Consider the following 18,128-nt stretch of genomic DNA (forward strand, 5'->3'; position numbering starts at 1 on the left):
CTAAAATTGTCCCTATCCTAAATCGCCATGGATGTGGCCTTGTGGTTTAATTTAATTCTCTCTGTACTGTCTGAAAATGTCAGAAACATTAACTTGCTTGACCATACTGTAGGTAATGTAACTGTTTGTTACATGTAATATGCTATGTGGACTCCACCAAACAGATGTTGCTCTCCGGTTTTGTGATGAAACGAAGATGTGGTTGAATTTACTTAAGGTATATGAACTAACAGGTTATAGAGCAAACAACGCAATTATCACAATACATAGGTTATAATATTTTTTTGGGCTTCACCAGTGATTTTACCTACACACCACTACTGGTTCCCATAAGTGTTCAATTGGGTTGAGAGCTGGTGACAGACCTGTACATATCATTAAGACCTGCTAACAAGAAACAGTTGCCATTCCTACGGGAGACTGTCAACAGATGACTTCATCCCATTCATAGAGTATAGAATGTGTAAACTACTGACCACTGAGAGCTGAAGATGCCGAAGAAGAGGGTGTCGTCCACTGGGGCGCCCTCAGGTGGCGGGAGGGTGACGATGTCCTGGATGACGTTGTAGGGCAGCTCGTTGTCAGACTGGCACAGGAGCTGGGCTTTGGCGAAGGTGGTCCAGCGTCGTTGCAGGGTACGCTGGCCCCCGACGTCACTCTGGGACAGACAGGAAATGGTTGAGAGGATTACCATTAACACGCATCAGCACACACGCAGGCGTACAACCACACAATCAATGATTTGCAAACACACAATAATGCATCTCTTAGGGTCTTACCGTGCAGACTTGGGCGATGCGAGATACAGTGAACTTGTCAATGAAGTCGTACTCCCGGCCCACCTCGCTGAAGAAGAAATAGATCTTCTCTTCGCTGGGGACGAAGTTGGAGCTGATGAAAGTGGGATCTGGAGAAAAAGATTGAACAATTGGCTAGACTAATTGAGATGAGTGCGTTACTGAATGCTGGTGAGGAAAATTTATTAACGAAGGAATCATTGGAAAGTATTCCAGACGTATTGTTTAGGAGGCTTAACCAACACCAAATGACTTATCATTCAACGCTTGCCTAAAAAAATAGAGTGCTTTAAAATACCCGTTTAAATACAGAAGTCAAAATGTACATTTCCTTTAAGTTGTGATTTATGTGGAAAAAGTTACTTGTAGGTATTTCTCCCTCTGTCACGTATTGCTAAATATCCTATAGATGTAAGAGTCTTGGGGGTGTGTGTAATACATCATGAGTAGATTGTTGCAGACACGTACCCTCCAGCCAGCCCAAAGTGTCGTCCAGCTTCAGATCAACATGGCCGCCCTCGCTGAGGTGGCGGGAGATGACCGGCCGGTTTCCCATGTAGTCCGCTACCGTTCCAGTGTACAGCTCTCCATCTAAACACACACACACACACACACACACACACACACACACACACACACACACACACACACACACACACAGTGAGCGTCATCCAGTACGAGCCTCTGTGTGCCTCAAACACGTGAATCTGAGTAAACATACAGGAGAATGACATAACAGCCAACGCTGACAAATTCCAGAGTGCAATGCCTATATTAATGATAGTAGTACTGGCTTTGGATAACAACAAGGTCATGGTAAGAGGAAAGAAAAATTATTGGTGTACAGTCAGTGCATGTAATCATTATGTACTGTACTTGAGATGGCCTTCCACATCAAGACAATGCCTTAACAGTTGACGACAGATTCTGTCAAGACTTGATATTTATTGCGAGGAATACAATATGTTTTTTTTTTTTTTTTTTATTTAAAAAAATATATTTTACCCCTTTTTTCTCCCCAATTTCATGGTATCCAATTGTTTTAGTAGCTACTATCTTGTCTCATCGCTACAACTCCCGTACGGGCTCGGGAGAGACAAAGGTTGAAAGTCATGCGTCCTCCGATACACAACCCAACCAAGCCGCACTGCTTCTTAACACAGCACGCATCCAACCCGGAAGCCAGACGCACCAATGTGTCGGAAGAAACACTGTGCACCTGGCAACCTTGGTTAGCGCGCACTGCGCCCGGCCCGCCACAGGAGTCTCTGGTGCGCGATGAGACAAGGATTTCCCTACCAGCCAAACCCTCCCTAACCCGGACGACGCTAGGCCAATTGTGAGTCGCCCCACGGACCTCCCAGTCACGGCCGGCTGTGACAGAGCCTGGGCGCGAACCCAGAGTCTCTGGTGGCGCAGCCCTTAACCACTGCGCCACCAGGGAGGCCCAGATGTTTGCAATGTTGGAGACAGATTCTGCTGGGGACAGATTCTCACAATCAGTCAAAATTAAAAACGGCAAGTGAAATCACAATTTTGAAAACATAAAATGTTAATTATGGCCATTGGCAGATTTATAGGCCTGATCAGGATACATATGCAAAACTGCTGCCCACCCTCCTGTAACGCTTGCTAGCAGTCACATGTTGCCCACATAATGATAAAGACATCAGGCCAAGGATGTATTGACAAGAGGATTATCAGCGTCTGCTCTTCCTCTCACTCACACAATCACAGATTAAAACAGCACCACGTTATCATGCCAATCTCCACCACCTTCACGCACACTACTCTTAACCCTACAATGAGACGGGACAAATATGATGGCATCGAAAAGACAAAGAAGTTCACATGGATTCCTATCCCCTTAGGCACTCCTGTAGATCTGAAAGGATTGGATTGGTTCAAGCAATATGTTAATTGCTTCATATTGCCTTCTCATTGGTTGGGTTAATTTTTTTTGCAATATAACTCAGACCTGTCAAATCCTTTCAGATCTCAGGAGTAGACACCAGTATACCATGGTGTGCATGATAACGTTGGTTCCGTTCAGTGCATTGAAAGCCATTGGGTTGAGTGATTACACTGACTGGAGCTCCGACCGCAACGGAACACTTCCTGGAGAATGTGTATGTCGTCATCATTGCCCTTTGTCAAATTACATTTCCTTGTTCGTTTGGCTACCCCCTCTACTTCCTGTGAGTTATCTCTTACCGACGGTGATGGCCGAGTTACGTTGGTAGGGGTCGTAGGGGCAGCGACCTCTGCCTTCCTCTGGCTTTCCGCTGGGGCTCGTCACCAAGGAGAACGTCTCGGAGTTCTGTAAGGAAAAGAGCAGAGCAGGGTCACACCAAAGGTCATGACTCATGAGGAAGCCTACGTTAATCCATGTTTAGCGCAGTTTTATCTAAGACCATAATAGTTACAGACCTGCTACACTGGACCCTTCATTTTCTGCTGAGCATATTGCCATGAGTAACACCCTCCCCCGCAGTTAATTAATCCTGCTACAATGGCCGTATGAGCGAAGCGTCCTTTTGAAGCGTGACATTAGGCTTGGAGCCTATTTTCTGCCAATTGAACATCGGCTCATGAGGGTAAATAATTGATCAAGTGGCTTGAGCTGCCAGTGTAGCTGCTAAAAACCTACAAGTGTTAGGCTACTAGAGACCGTAACCTCTCATGTAAAACCTGGCTAAAATGTCAAAATGACTACTAAAGAAACACGTGCTTCTTTGACACTAAAGGATGCTTAATTCTAACTAAGTATATGAAGGAGCAACCGAATTGTCTTTATCTAGATAGAGACAAGTGTAGCCCAGTCTTGGGAATCATTATATGAGGGATGTTCTGACCTGGCTAGCATTGGCTATGCGAGTGTAGTCGAGCAAAGCTGCCAGCATCAACATGACCCGAGTTAACAGGCTGGACTGGTGGTCACGCGAGGATCCAGCCTCTTAAACATTATCACACAGAAATGCACACACACACTCTCAGCCCCTGAGCATCACACTCAGGGGGGCGAGCCAGCAGAGTATGAAAATATTGCTGGGGCTGGTTGTTGAGCTCAGTACCACACACACATAACCGGATTAAGAAATTATCAACTTCATGTGAAGCACGTTTCTGAGCAAAAAATGACCTACAGCCGTGATGTGCTTGGCACTAATGTCGTTGCCATTGAATATCTAATATGGGTTTACTGTACAGCCCATGACCAAGCACCATTACCCTCTTGAGAGAGTTGGAGAAGATACTCAGTGGGTGGGAGAGAGGAAGTGATAGATGGACCAAAACAAAAATAGAGATGGTGAGGGAGGCAGTGACGGAAGGAGAGAACAAATAGGGATAAACAACCAATGAAATAAGCTTGAGACAGTGATAAATGCAAGACTGTGTGGGATGAATACTAAAACCTGTTAAGTTCTTGGCCTCCTCACCATTTGCCCTTGAGTACACTGCATCAGACATTTGGTGACGATAAAGCTTGTTCTCATTTGAGTATGAGAAAATTATTTTAAGAAAATAATCTAATGTAGGTGTGGGTTACAATATACTGTACAAATGTATGTCACGGCAGTAAAAGATTGGAGTAAAAGAAACACAGAGAAGGAGAAAAGAGAATCTTACGACGTAAGCGCAGCGTGGGCTAAAGGCGAAGGTTCCACAGGCGTACATGTGCGTGGAGTTGAGGAACTGCAGCACCCGGATGAAGTTGGGACAGTCCATCTGAAGGGGGGACAAGATGGAGACTTTTTTTTAAATAGTGCAAATAACTAGGTACAGCTCCTAGAAACGTGAGTGCGGGGAGAGATGGAGAAAACAAAGACAGGTTCATGTTGGAAAACGGTTTCCTAATCCTGGTCCTTGAGGTACACTGTGTGCTACTGTCTGTCACTCCAGTCTACACAATACTCTTGTTCTAGGACTTGTGGAATTTAAACTTTGGCCAAGTTTGATACAGTTGAAGTCGGAAGTTCACATATAGTTAGGTTGGGGTCATTAAAACTAGTTTTTCAACCACTCCACAAATTTCTTGTTAACAAATTATAGTTTTGGCAAGTCGGTTAGGACATCTACTTTGTGCATGACAAGTCATTTTTCCAACAATTGTTTACAGGCCGATTATTTCACTTATCATTTACTGTATCACAATTCCAGTGGGCCAGAAGTTTACATACACTAAGTTGACCATGCCTTTAAACAGCTTAGAAAATTCCCGAAAATGATATCATGGCTTTAGAAGCGTCTGATGGGCTAATTGACATTGTTTGAGTCAATTGGAGGTGTACCTGTGGATGTATTTCAAGGCCTACCTTCAAACTCAGTGCCTCTTTGCTTGACATCATGGGAAAAATCAAAAGAAATCAGCCAAGACCTCAGAAAAAAAATGTAGACCTCCACAACTCTGGTTCATCCTTGGGAGCAGTTTCCAAATGCCTGAAGGTACCACGTTCATCTATACAAACAATAGTACGCAAGTATAAACACTATGGGACCACGCAGCCGTCATACCCATCAGGAACGAGGCGCGTTCTGTCTCCTAGAGATGAACGTACTTTGGTGCGAAAAGTGCAAATCAATCCCAGAACAACAGCAAAGGACGTTGTGAAGATGGAGGAAACAGGTACAAAAGTATCTATATCCACAGTAAAACGAGTCCTATATCGACATAACCTGAAAGGCAGCTCAGCAAGGAAGGAGCCACCGCTCCAAAACCGCCATAAAAAGCAAGACTATGGTTTGCAACTGCACATGGGGGCAAAAATCGTACTTTTTGGAGAAATGTCCTCTGGTCTGATGAAACAACAATAGGACTGTTTGGCCATAATGACCATTGTTATGTTTGGAGGAAAAAGGGGGATGCTTGCAAGCTGAAGAACACCATCCCATCTGTGAAGCACAGGGGTGGCAGTATCATGTTGGGTGGGGTGCTTTGCTGCAGGAGGGACTGGTGCACACAAAAATATTTAAGTCCAACGTTTTGACAGACAAGCTGTCTTCATCAGGGTATAGTGACAAACACTGCGGGATGACTCATTTATAAAGTGTCAAAAGACACACAGGTGTCTAATCATGGCCGGGTGTGGCCTGATATCATTCTCATTAATATAGCATACAAAAAACAAATGGATAGTGTACGATCATAGATACAATAAGCCTACAAACATTTACAATAGCAAATAGAAAAATCACAATAATGGCTTCAGATCAAAGTCTATGTTGAGAACGAAGGGAGCAAGGGTCTAAATTAAAGATCCAAGCAGCCTCTCGTTTCAACAATAAATTGTCGAGGTCACCCCCTCTCCTAGGGTGGGTGACATGTCCGATGCCAATATAACGTAGAGACGTTAAACCCTGAAGAAGACCGCTCATCTGTTGAAACGTTGGACAGAAATATTTTTGCATCTGAGCTCCTAGCGTGTGCAGCTCTCCTTTATTTTTTACAAATTTGACCCCCTTTTCTCCCCAATTTCGTGGTATCCAATTGTTAGTAGTTACCATCTTGTCTCATCGCTACAACTCCCGTACGGGCTCGGGAGAGACCAAGGTCGAAAGCTATGCGTCCTCCGAAACACAACCCAACCAAGCCGCACTGCTACTTAACACAGCGCGCATCCAACCTGGAAGCCAGCCGCACCAATGTGTCGGTGGAAACACCGTGCACCTGGCGACCTGGTTAGCGTGCACTGCACCCGGCCTGCCACAGGAGTCGCTAGTGCGCGATGAGACAAGGATTTCCCTACCGGCCAAACCCTCCCTAACCCGGACGACGCTAGGCCAATTGTGCGTCGCCCCACGGACTTCCCGGTCGCGGTCGGCTGCGACAGAGCCTGGGCGCAAACCCAGAGTCTCTGGTGGCACAGCTAGCACTGCGATGTAGTGCCCTAGACCACTGCGCCATCCAGGAGGCCCTTCTCCTTTATTTTTTAAAAGGTGTTCTACTCCACCAGCCAGGAACTCGCCTAAATAGGTGTGCGTTTCTTTCACCTCTAGATTAGTCTGCCTAAAGATAGCAGGTAAGGGGGAGGAAGCACCATTAGCGCTGGTCAACCTGATCCTATTACTTAGTTTAATGGAGCCACATGTGGAGGCTTACTTCATGGAAGACCTGCATTACAATAAGCCATGGCAGTTCCTTGTTTCTGCCCCAACAACGGTCATTTTGGTGAAGGCCATCGGCGGCCGAAACGTCATGTTTTTAACTTGAATTAGATCAATTGGGAAGTTTTTATTGCGAGAATTGCGTATACTCTCCCCCAACACACACACAGACCAGCTTCCTTCGCATCATTTCTTTATCCCTCTGTAAGATAACTTATCCTAGCTCCTTTCTCAATCCTTAATCATGGGATATGGGGCATGTTGGTAATCATGACATATTTACCTTTGTGCATAAATCTGTGCAAGGTACCTTCGTGTATAAGCTCTCGCATAACCTTTGAAGAGGATCAAGTCTATATTATATAATGGAATTGGTCTTTCTTTGTATGCATGGCCATTATGGTCATCTCTCATCTGATTTATACTATCGATGTGTATAGAATGGCTTTGTTTGACCAGTCAGAGGAAGATATCTCAAATGTAGCTAAGGCCATTGCATGTGACGCAACGTCAGGGGTCGCGTTGAGAGTTCATAAATCTGCATTTTCAAAACGCAGACCATCCCAAAAAATCTGCGTTTTAACGCATTTCACCTGCGTTTTATTTTGAATGTCAACAGTTTTTTTGTCATCAATAGAGGGATCAGGGGTGTGCAACTATAGTTTTTCTTCACAGTAAATACATTAGTACAATACATTCGGCAGAAAATAGCTTCATCAGATGACAACAGAAGTGCAACGCTATTTGGCTAGCAGCTACACAAGTAAATGCGTTCACAATGAAAAAGCAAGGTATTTTTTGCTAAAACTACACATGGCCATCATATTTCTAAAGTTGATCAAAAGAAAGTAGCCATTTGCATTTACTAATGTTTTGCTTGAAGTTAATATGGCATTTTACCGCGGAGAGTAGGATACACAGAAAAGTACCAGACAAAAGTAGCGACACTTCAGTCAGAGTGCTGTCTGCTAAACGAATGCCTGTTTGTGAATTCTCATCCAAGTGGAGAAGTGCAACTGAAGCCCAAAGGAAGTCTGACGCTGAACAGAAATTACAATAAGCATTTTAGATCTGTGTTTACAAAATGCAGCAAGACATTTCATCTTCTGTGAAAAACGCAGATTTCTGAGCTAACAAGAACACTTTACCTACAGGTCCATAAATCTGCTAATCCCTATTGGCTAAGACCATCTTGTATCAACTTCCGCCTTTCGTATTGCAAACACATTGACGGCCAGGAAGCCGGTGTAAGTTATCCAATCAATCAAATAGCAAAAAAAGTTCCATTAGGGAATTACAGTCTTGCTGGGGTAGATGGTAGTGGAATGCAGCGACAGCAGTGCCTCCGGTGAGTCATATTTAACCTCACTAAGACCGACCCGCTTGCCCAGCCTTATAATCTCCCCACCTACTTGCTTTGTCATTTATAATTCTAACGTATTAAGTTATTATTTAAGCTCTAAAGTTCAAATTAAGTGCTATTGAAAAACCTTGCGATATTCATTGCCTGTCCAAGATCAAATCTAGGGGGAAACACTGTCCGCATGTGGCATTAATAACACTAAATGGGTGGATTGTATGAGCCAGGGTTAACTTGCCTTTTTCTTGCCCTTCATGGAGCATTCGTCCAGGTCCTTCTCTGAGGGGGACCAGTCCAGCTGAGAGGATGAAGGGAGAGAGGTCAGTGTTCAGACTTGAACCAGCTGTGTTTGTGTTTCACATAACAACCGCTGAACTAAACCACTGGAGGGGGACATTTTCTGCAGCATAGACGAGCTCCAGGCAGTGTTGAATATTTACCAATAGAAAACTGCTGATCCGATATAGCCTGCATGAACTGTAAGGCTGAAGTATTTTCCCACAAAATCTGGTGGTCTTATGCATGAGCTTTAAAGCTTATGGGGTCTATAAAGCTTCATGAAGTCTCATAGAGCTCATAATACAACGTTAATAACACGGGTGTAAATGTCAACCCCGCACCTTGCTCCTCATCACAATGGCATCCTCCTGGCTGACATCCAATGAGAGAACTGCGTTCCGCGCTCCCACAAAAAGCGTGTCGCCGTCATCGCTTAGCAACAGTGTCGTGGTGTTGCCGACGTCCGAGCTGTCGAAGTGGCTGAGACACCTCCCGGGTGAACCTGTTAAGCAATAGATTAAAGTGACAGGCATTAGGCTTCCCATTCAAAAGAAAGTACAGTACATACAGGTAGAGCTGGACCTTCATATGAATCAAGGAGTATCATACGGCTCAGACAGTTGGAACATGGTGTCAGCCCCACAGAGGTCGTGGGTTCAAATCTCGCATATGCTATCCATGTTGGATTCGAGTAGCTAGTAAATGGTCTAAAAGAATATTGGCTTAGGCCTACATTTTCAGCAGCAGAAACGTCAAATCAAATGTTATTTGTCACATGCGCGGAATACAACCGTACAGTGAAAATGCTTACTTACAAGCCCTTAACCAACAATGCAGTTAAGAAAAATAAGTGTTAAGTAAAAAAAAATGAATTAGAAAAGTTATATATATATATATATATATATATATATATATATATATATATATATATATATATATATATATATATATATATATATATATATATATATATATATATATATATATATATATATATATATATATATACTGCTCAAAAAAATAAAAATAAAGGGACCACTTGTGAGACCATATGCTGGTGCGGTTGGCCCTGGGTTCCTCCTAATACAAGACAATGCTAGACCTCATGTGGCTGAAGTGTGTCAGCAGTTCCTGCAAGAGGAAGGCATTGATGCTATGGACTGGCCCGCCGGTTCCCCAGACCTGAATCCAATTGAGCACATCTGGGACATCATGTCTCGCTCCATCCACCATCGTCCGTTGCACCACAGACTGTCCAGGAGTTCCTCATCAGGAGCATGCCCAGGCATTGTAGGGAGGTCATACAGGCACGTGGAGGTCACACACACTACTGAGCCTCATTTTGACTTGTTTTAAGGACATTACATGAAAGTTCGGAAAGATCCGCCTGTAGTGTGGTTTCCACTTTAATTTTGAGTGTGACTCCAAATCCAGACCTCCATGGGTTGATAAATTTGATTTCCATTGATAATGTTCGTGTGATTTTGTTGTCAGCACATTCAACTATGTATATATATATATATATATTTAGTTAATATTGCCTGCTAACATGAATATCTTTGTCACTTCTCTTGCAACAGAGTCAGGGTATATGCAGCAGTTTGGGCCGTATGGCTCGTTGCGAACTGTGCGAAGACCATTTCTTCCTAACAAAGACAGCCAACTACGCCAAACGGGGGATGATTTAACAAAAGCGCATTTGCGAAAAAAAAAGCACAATTGCTGCACGACTGTACCTAACCATAAACATCAATGTACCTAACCATAAACATCAATGTACCTAACCATAAACATCAATGTACCTAACCATAAACATCAATGTACCTAACCATAAACATCAATGTACCTAACCATAAACATCAATGCCTTTCTTAAAATCAATGCACAGAAGTATATATTTTTAAACATGCAAATTTAACTAAAAGAAATCCAGGATAGCAGGCAATATTAACCAGGTGAAATTGTGTCACTTCTCTTGTGTTCATTGCACGCAGAGTCAGAGTATATGTAACAGTTTGGGCTGCATGGCTCGTTGCGAACTAATTTGCCAGAATGTTAAGTAATTATGACATAACATTGAAGGTTGTGCAATGTAACAGGAATATTTAGACTTATTGATGCCACCCGTTAGATAAAATACGGAACGGTTCCGTATTTCACTGAAAGAATAAACGTCTTGTTTTCGAGATGATAGTTTCCGGATTCGACCATATTAATGACCAAAAGCTCGTATTTCTGTGTGTTATTATGCTATAATTAAGTCTATGATATGATAGAGCTGTCTGACTGAGCGATGGTAGGCAGCAGCATGCTCGAGAGCATTCATTCAAACAGCAATTTTGTGAATTTTTTTATCAGCAGCTCTTCGCAACGCTTCAAGCATTGAGCTGTTTATGACTTCAAGCCTATCAACTCCCGAGATTAGGCTAGTGTAACCAATGTCAAATAGCTAGCTAGTTAGCGGGTGCGCGCTAATAGAGCTTCAAACGTCACTCGCTCTGAGACTTGGAGTGGTTATTCCCCTTGCTCTGCATGGGTAACGCTGCTTCGAGGGTGGCTGTTGTCGATGTTGGGTGAATTTTGGCCGATTCCTCCTGACAGAGCTGGTGTAACTGAGTCAGGTTTGTAGGCCTCCTTGCTCGCACACACTTTTTCAGTTCTGCCCACAAATGTTCTATAGGATTGAGGTCAGGGCTTTGTGATGGCCACTCCAATACCTTGACTTTGTTGTCCTTAAGCCATAACATTGGAAGTACGCTTGGGGTCATTGTCCATTTGGAAGACCCATTTGCGACTAAGAACCTTCTGACTGATGCCTTGAGATGTTGCTTCAATATATCCACACAATTTTCCATCATCATGATGTCATCTATTTTGTGAAGTGCACCAATCCCTCCTGCAGCAAAGCACCACCACAAGATGATGCTGCCACTCCCGTGCTTCACGGTTGGGATGGTGTTCTTCGGCTTGCAAACATCCCCTTTTTCCTCCAAACATAACAATGGTCATTATGGCCAAAGAGTTATATTTTTGTTTCATCAGACCAGAGGACATTTCTCTAAAAAGTACAATCTTTGTCCCCATGTGCAGTTGCAAACCATAGTCTGGCTATTTTATGGCGGTTTTGGAGCAGTGGATTCTTCCTTGCTGAGCGGCCTTTCAGGTTATGTCGATATAGGACTCGTTTTACTGTGGATATAGATACTTTTGTACCCGTTTCCTCCAGCATCTTCACAAGGTCCAATGCTGTTGTTCTGGGATTGATTTGCACTTTTTGCACCAAAGTACGTTCATATCTAGGAGACAGAACGCCTCCTTCCTGAGCGGTATGATGGTTGCGTGGTCCCATGGTGTTTATACTTGCGTACTATTGTTTGTATAGATGAACGTGTTACCTTCAGGCAGTTGGAAATTTCTCCCAAGGATGAACCAGACTTGTGGATGTCTACATTTTTTTTCTGAGGTCTTGGCTGATTTATTTTGATTTTCCTATTATGCCAAGCAAAGATGCACTGAGTGAAGGTAGGCCTTGAAATAAATCCGCAGGTACACCTCCAATTGTCTCAAATGATTGGCCTATCAGAAGCTTCTAAACCCATGACATCATTTTCGGGAATTTTCCAAGCTGTTTAAAGGCACAGTCAACTTAGTGTACGTAAACTTCTGACCCACTGGAATTGTGATACAGTGAATTATTTAAGTGAAATAATCTGTCTGTAAACAATTGTTGGAAAAATTACTTGTGTCAAAGTAGATGTCCTAACTGACTTGCCAAAACTATAGTTTGTTAACAAGAAATGTGTGGAGTGGTTGAAAAACTAGTTTTAATGACTCCAACCTAACTATGTAAACTTCCGACTTCAACTGTATGTGTATATATTATTTATTTTTGAAATCGGCACAGAGCTTCACTATGACAGCTTTGTGTTCAGTGATTGCGAAAGGTGCCTGTGTATGTGTGACATTGAGCTGACGAACAATGCACAAAGCCACTTCCTGCTTAGAGCAGTATTTCTGGTGAGATGAGATCTCGGTTTTATAAGAGATAAGATAGAGATTTGGAGTCATGTGCTAAGACAACAGCGGAAACATACATGTACCGCGGCTCAACCATACGGCCAGCTATTGAATGCATTCACAGAAACACAGCCCTGACTCAAACACGGCCACACATAAAAAACAGAGGTGTTCAAAAACACATGCACGCACACAACCCTTAAATTTAACACACAGGCCTCGATTTAAACACAGCACAAATGCATGCGTGTATAGTGATCTATACGTGTGGATGCCTGACAAGTACATCAGTGTTCTGAATTGTTCTAACACTTCTGCTTACTGAACAGAGGTACTGCCACCCAGAAAACTGTTATGATCTGTTACAATACCTCCTGTACCTCCTGTCAAGAGAGAACGCGTAAGCCTGGGGCGTCAGAAGCTAATACTAGAACGCCATGGGCGTTACAGACGACAAAACATTGACAACATTAATGAGACTTGAACAGTAAGTGCTGTGAGTGAACCCAGAAAACAGCTTTAGGCAATTCCTCAAAACCAGTCAACAGTCAAACGGATTACATTGATTAGGCCTATTTCACGCTTTTCACAGAAACTGTTTTTTTTTAAAGACTTGTGAATGCATTCGTTCTGCTTTCGCATGGCTTTCCTGGGTTCACAGCTGTCAGACACACGGCTGGTGGACAAGACTAGTTCCGCTTGAACTCTGAAGAGTAGTTTTTGCAACAGTACAAAGTTTGGTGAAATATGGGTTTACTCTGTATGAGCTGAAGTGAAGACAGCGTGGGGGTTTGACTGGTTTGTGTCATTGTAGCAGAGAGCTTGGGAACAATTTACATCGACCACTATACTTAGCACCCTGGAATTAGCACCCTGATCATACGACTGAATCATAAAGACGTTAAAAATTATGCTTTTGAGAAGTATTCTCTTCAAGTCTTCATTTCCTTGCATTGAAAGCAAGTTCTACCTCTGGGTTCACAAAGGTTAAGCAATCTGATTATTTTATGCAGTAACGTCCTCAAAATAGTCATGTATTCAGCCAATAAATACACTGCTCAAAAAAATAAAGGGAACACTAAAATAACACATCCTAGATCTGAATGAATGAAATATTCTTACTAAATACTTTTTTCTTTACATGGTTGAAAGTGCTGACAACAAAATCACACAAAAATCAATGGAAATCAAATTTATCAACCCATGGAGGTCTGGATTTGGAATCACACTCAAAATTAAAAAGTGGTAAACAACACTACAGGCTGATCCAACTTTGATGTAATGTCCTTAAAACAAGTCAAAATTAGGCTCAGTAGTGTGTGGCCTCCACGTGCCTGTATGACCTCCCTACAACGCCTGGGCATGCTCCCGATGAGGTGGTGTATGGTCTCCTGAGGGATCTCCTCTCAGACCTGGACTAATGCATCCGCCAACTCCTGGACAGTCTGTGGTGCAACGTGGCGTTGGTGGATGGAGCGAGACATGATGTCCCAGATGTGCTCAATTGGATTCAGGTCTGGGGAACGGGCGGGTCAGTCCATAGCATCAATGCCTTCCTCTTGCAGGAACTGCTGACACACTCCAGCCACATGAGGTCTAGCATTGTCTTGCATTAGGAGGAACCCAGGGCCAACCGCAACAGCATATGGTCTCACAAAGGGTCTGAGGATCTCATCTCGGTACCTAATGGCAGTCAGGCTACCTCTGGCGAGCACATGGAGGGCTGTGCGCCCCCCCAAAGAAATGCCACCCCACACCATGACTGACCCACCGCCAAACCGGTCATGCTGGAGGATGTTGCAGGCAGCAGAACGTTCTCCACGGCGTCTCCAGACTGTCACGTCTGTCACGTGCTCAGTATGAACCTGCTGTCATCTGTGAAGAGCACAGGGCGCCAGTGGCGAATTTGCCAATCTTGGTGTTCTCTTGCAAATGCCAAACGTCTTGCACGGTGTTGGGCTGTAAGCACAACCCCCACCTGTGGACGTCGGGCCCTCATACCACCCTCATGGAGTCTGTTTCTGACCGTTTGAGCAGACATGCACATTTGTGGCCTGCTGGAGGTCATTTTGCAGGGCTCTGGCAGTGCTCCTCCTGCTCCTCCTTGCACAAAGGCGGAGGTAGCGGTCCTGCTGCTGGGTTGATGTCCTCCTACGGCCTCCTCCACGTCTCCTGATGTACTGGCCTGTCTCCTGGTAGCGCCTCCATGCTCTGGACACTACACTGACAGACACAGCAAACCTTCTTGCCACATCTCGCATTGATGTGCCATCCTGGATGAGCTGCACTACCTGAGCCACTTGTGTGGGTTGTAGACTCCGCCTCATGCTACCACTAGAGTGAAAGCACCGCCAGCATTCAAAAGTGACCAAAACATCAGCCAGGAAGCATAGGAACTGAGAAGTGGTTTGTGGTCCCCACCTGCAGAACCACTCCTTTATTGGGGGTGTCTTGCTAAATGCCTATAATTTCCACCTGTTGTCTATTCCATTTGCACAACAGCATGTGAAATGTATTGTCAATCAGTGTTGCTTCCTAAGTGGACAGTTTGATTTCACAGAAGTGTGATTGACTTGGAGTTACATTGTGTTGTTTAAGTGTTCCCTTTATTTTTTTGAGCAGTGTATGTTTTGAACAGACTACAGCCCTACATGAAAAATGTGTGATTCCAGTTGAAAATGTTGGGGTTAATGTAGTCAACACTTGTCATTAGGCCCCGGTCAAGGTTGCTTTCGCCACCCCTCTCTAGTTGAACACTGGTTTCATTGTGTGCAAGGTCACCTTTCACCACTCCGTCCTTCTCCAAGCTCTGTTAGCGGGAGACGTCTCGCAAAAACACCAGCTCAGCTCCATGCTGGAAGTGCCCACCCCACCTATGAAGTGGCTCTTTCCAGGCCCTGGGCACACAGTGCTCCTTTGTTGTGGAGGTCATGAGAAAACCGCTTCAGCTTAGGAGTTAGTGGAGAACGTGAAACAGCAAAAATCGACTGTTGCTTGTTTGTCCGGCGCAAGGCCTCCTCCACACGGCCTTACTCAGGACCCCTGTGAATCCCTTGCCAAGGTTGCTGGAGTTGCGGACAACATTTCACTTGAACGGTTGCCAAGGACTGTTTGCTTTACTCCTCGGGCCTCAGGAGACTTGGATCTGTGTGAAGTCATGTTCTGCAGAGAGTTTACGTCTCAGCGCGTGCCTGCAAGGGTGTGGAATCTGTGATGATTAATCTGGCCATGCATGGGTGTATGTGTGTGTGAGAGAGTGCAAGAGTGTGACGTGTTTGTGGGCGACATCAGTCAACATTCATACCCAGCCCATCTGAGCGTAGAGGTACTGAGGTGGTGGGAGAAACTTCCAGTGTGCTATTTGCTCACCCCAGGGAGAGAGAGATGTGCGTAGTAATGATGAGTGTGGTCTATGCTTCAACGGGGATGTGCTTCTCCACTGGGATTCTCCCTCACAGAAGTGGTTGCGCCAGGAAATGGGAGGATGGCAATACACATTAATTAATTAATTACATTATTCAGGGGTTTTCTAGGGGAGAGAGAAGCCAGAAAATCCAGTAACTTTCTTTTGGTATGTTTTTTTCTTCCATTAGTTCACTGTTGATGCAGTCCCAAAATGTTGTGCATGTCAGCAATCAAGTTTTCAAGATATAGGGCTTTCAAAACACCGGACTGTAATGATGTGGCAAGTTACAAATAGCTTTTTGACAGTCCTATATCTTGAAAACTTGATTGCTATTTTGTGACTGCATCAACAGTGGACTAACAATTTTTTTTTTAGAACTCCTAGACATGAAAGTTTGATATTTTACTATTTCAATTGAAGTCAGTGCGACTCTTTAAATGTAAACTAATCTCTTTAGCCGATATCCTGCCCCATTTTCCACTCCAGCTGTGTTGCGTTAAAATACCTGTCTGAAAGGCACCACCCCCTCACCTCAGGGTCTGATATGGGTCGTCTCTCTCTCGGGTGCTCAGTTCTGGTTAATCCAGGAAGAACTGGACTCGGGCCAAGCCATTTGTGTTCCAGATCTCAGTGCTGAGTACACAAACACACACGAGGGCCAGACTCAAGGTTCGACGGTTAACATTTGATCAGCACCAATCATGTTAGATGTGTTTAGTCACAACCAACAGTCTCTTCTCAGCCTCCCAGGCAAAGCCATAGACAGGGGTTCCCAAACGTTTTTGGCCCTTCTTTGGACACTGTTAACAACCCTCCAGGCAAGCTTCAATGCCATACAACTCTCCTTCCGTGGCCTCCAATTGCTCTTAAATACAAGTAAAACTAAATGCATGCTCTTCAACCGATCTCTACCTGCACCTACCCGCCTGTCCAACATCACTACTCTGGACGGTTCTGACTTAGAATACGTGGACAACTACAAATACTTAGGTGTCTGGTTAGACTGTAAACTCTCCTTCCGACCCATATCAAACATCTCCAATCCAAAGTTAAATCTAGAATTGGCTTCCTATTTCGCAACAAAGCATCCTTCACTCATGCTGCCAAACATACCCTTGTAAAACTGACCATCCTACCAATCCTCGACTTTGGCGATGTCATTTACAAAATAGCCTCCAATACCCTACTCAACAAATTGGATGCAGTCTATCACAGTGCAATCCGTTTTGTCACCAAAGCCCCATATACTACCCACCATTGCGACCTGTATGCTCTCGTTGGCTGGCCCTCGCTTCATACTCGTCGCCAAACCCACTGGCTCCATGTCATCTACAAGACCCTGCTAGGTAAAGTCCCCCCTTATCTCAGCTCGCTGGTCACCATAGCAGCACCCACCTGTAGCACGCGCTCCAGCAGGTATATCTCTCTAGTCACCCCCAAAACCAATTATTTCTTTGGCTGCCTCTCCTTCCAGTTCTCTGCTGCCAATGACTGGAACAAACTACAAAAATCTCTGAAACTGGAAACACTTATCTCCCTCACTAGCTTTAAGCACCAACTGTCAGAGCAGCTCACAGATTACTGCACCTGTACATAGCCCACCTATAATTTAGCCCAAACAACTACCTCTTTCCCTACTATATTTAATGTATTTATTTATTTTGCTCCTTTGCACCCCATTATTTGTATTTCTACTTTGCACATTCTTCCATTGCAAATCTACCATTCCAGTGTTTTACTTGCTATATTGTATTTACTTTGCCACCATGGCCTTTTTTTGCCTTTACCTCCCTTCCCACCTCATTTGCTCACATCGTATATAGACTTGTTTCTACTGTATTATTGACTGTATGTTTGTTTTACTCCATGTGTAACTCTGTCGTTGTATCTGTCGAACTGCTTTGCTTTATCTTGGCCAGGTCGCAATTGTAAATGAGAACTTGTTCTCAACTTGCCTACCTGGTTAAATAAAGGTGAAATAAAAAATAAATAAAATATCAAAATTGTTTTGCGACCCCCACCATGTAAAAAACAGTTAGGTAATCGATGGCCAATGTTAACTTCTTTAATTGGCCCTATTACAAATCAGTCTGACAGTAATTTTGAAAGTATTTCAATCTGAAGGAAGTTTGGTTTGAAGTGACTGAAATGCATCAGAAAGGTA

At 43.9% G+C, this 18,128-nt stretch overlaps 1 protein-coding gene across 7 annotated transcripts in view; it reads right to left on the reverse strand.

The window, feature by feature from the left end:
* Positions 1-18,128, reverse strand: part of LOC139392201 (semaphorin-4A-like) — a 54,892-nt gene that overhangs the window by 7,523 nt on the left and 29,241 nt on the right. For 6 of the 7 annotated variants that reach the window (XM_071139998.1, XM_071139999.1, XM_071140001.1 and 3 more), the window contains 7 exons: positions 8,883-9,043; positions 8,501-8,560; positions 4,428-4,526; positions 3,012-3,117; positions 1,266-1,388; positions 780-907; positions 477-658 (listed from right to left, as the gene is read on the reverse strand). In XM_071139998.1, coding sequence (XP_070996099.1) covers positions 477-658; positions 780-907; positions 1,266-1,388; positions 3,012-3,117; positions 4,428-4,526; positions 8,501-8,560; positions 8,883-9,043 — 859 coding nt within the window. Of the gene's footprint in view, positions 1-476; positions 659-779; positions 908-1,265; positions 1,389-3,011; positions 3,118-4,427; positions 4,527-8,500; positions 8,561-8,882; positions 9,233-18,128 lie in introns of those variants that run through there. The other variant, XM_071139996.1, reaches the window with a different exon arrangement.

This window comes from Oncorhynchus clarkii, chromosome 32, assembly GCF_045791955.1.
Source record: "Oncorhynchus clarkii lewisi isolate Uvic-CL-2024 chromosome 32, UVic_Ocla_1.0, whole genome shotgun sequence".
NCBI lineage: Eukaryota > Metazoa > Chordata > Actinopteri > Salmoniformes > Salmonidae > Oncorhynchus > Oncorhynchus clarkii.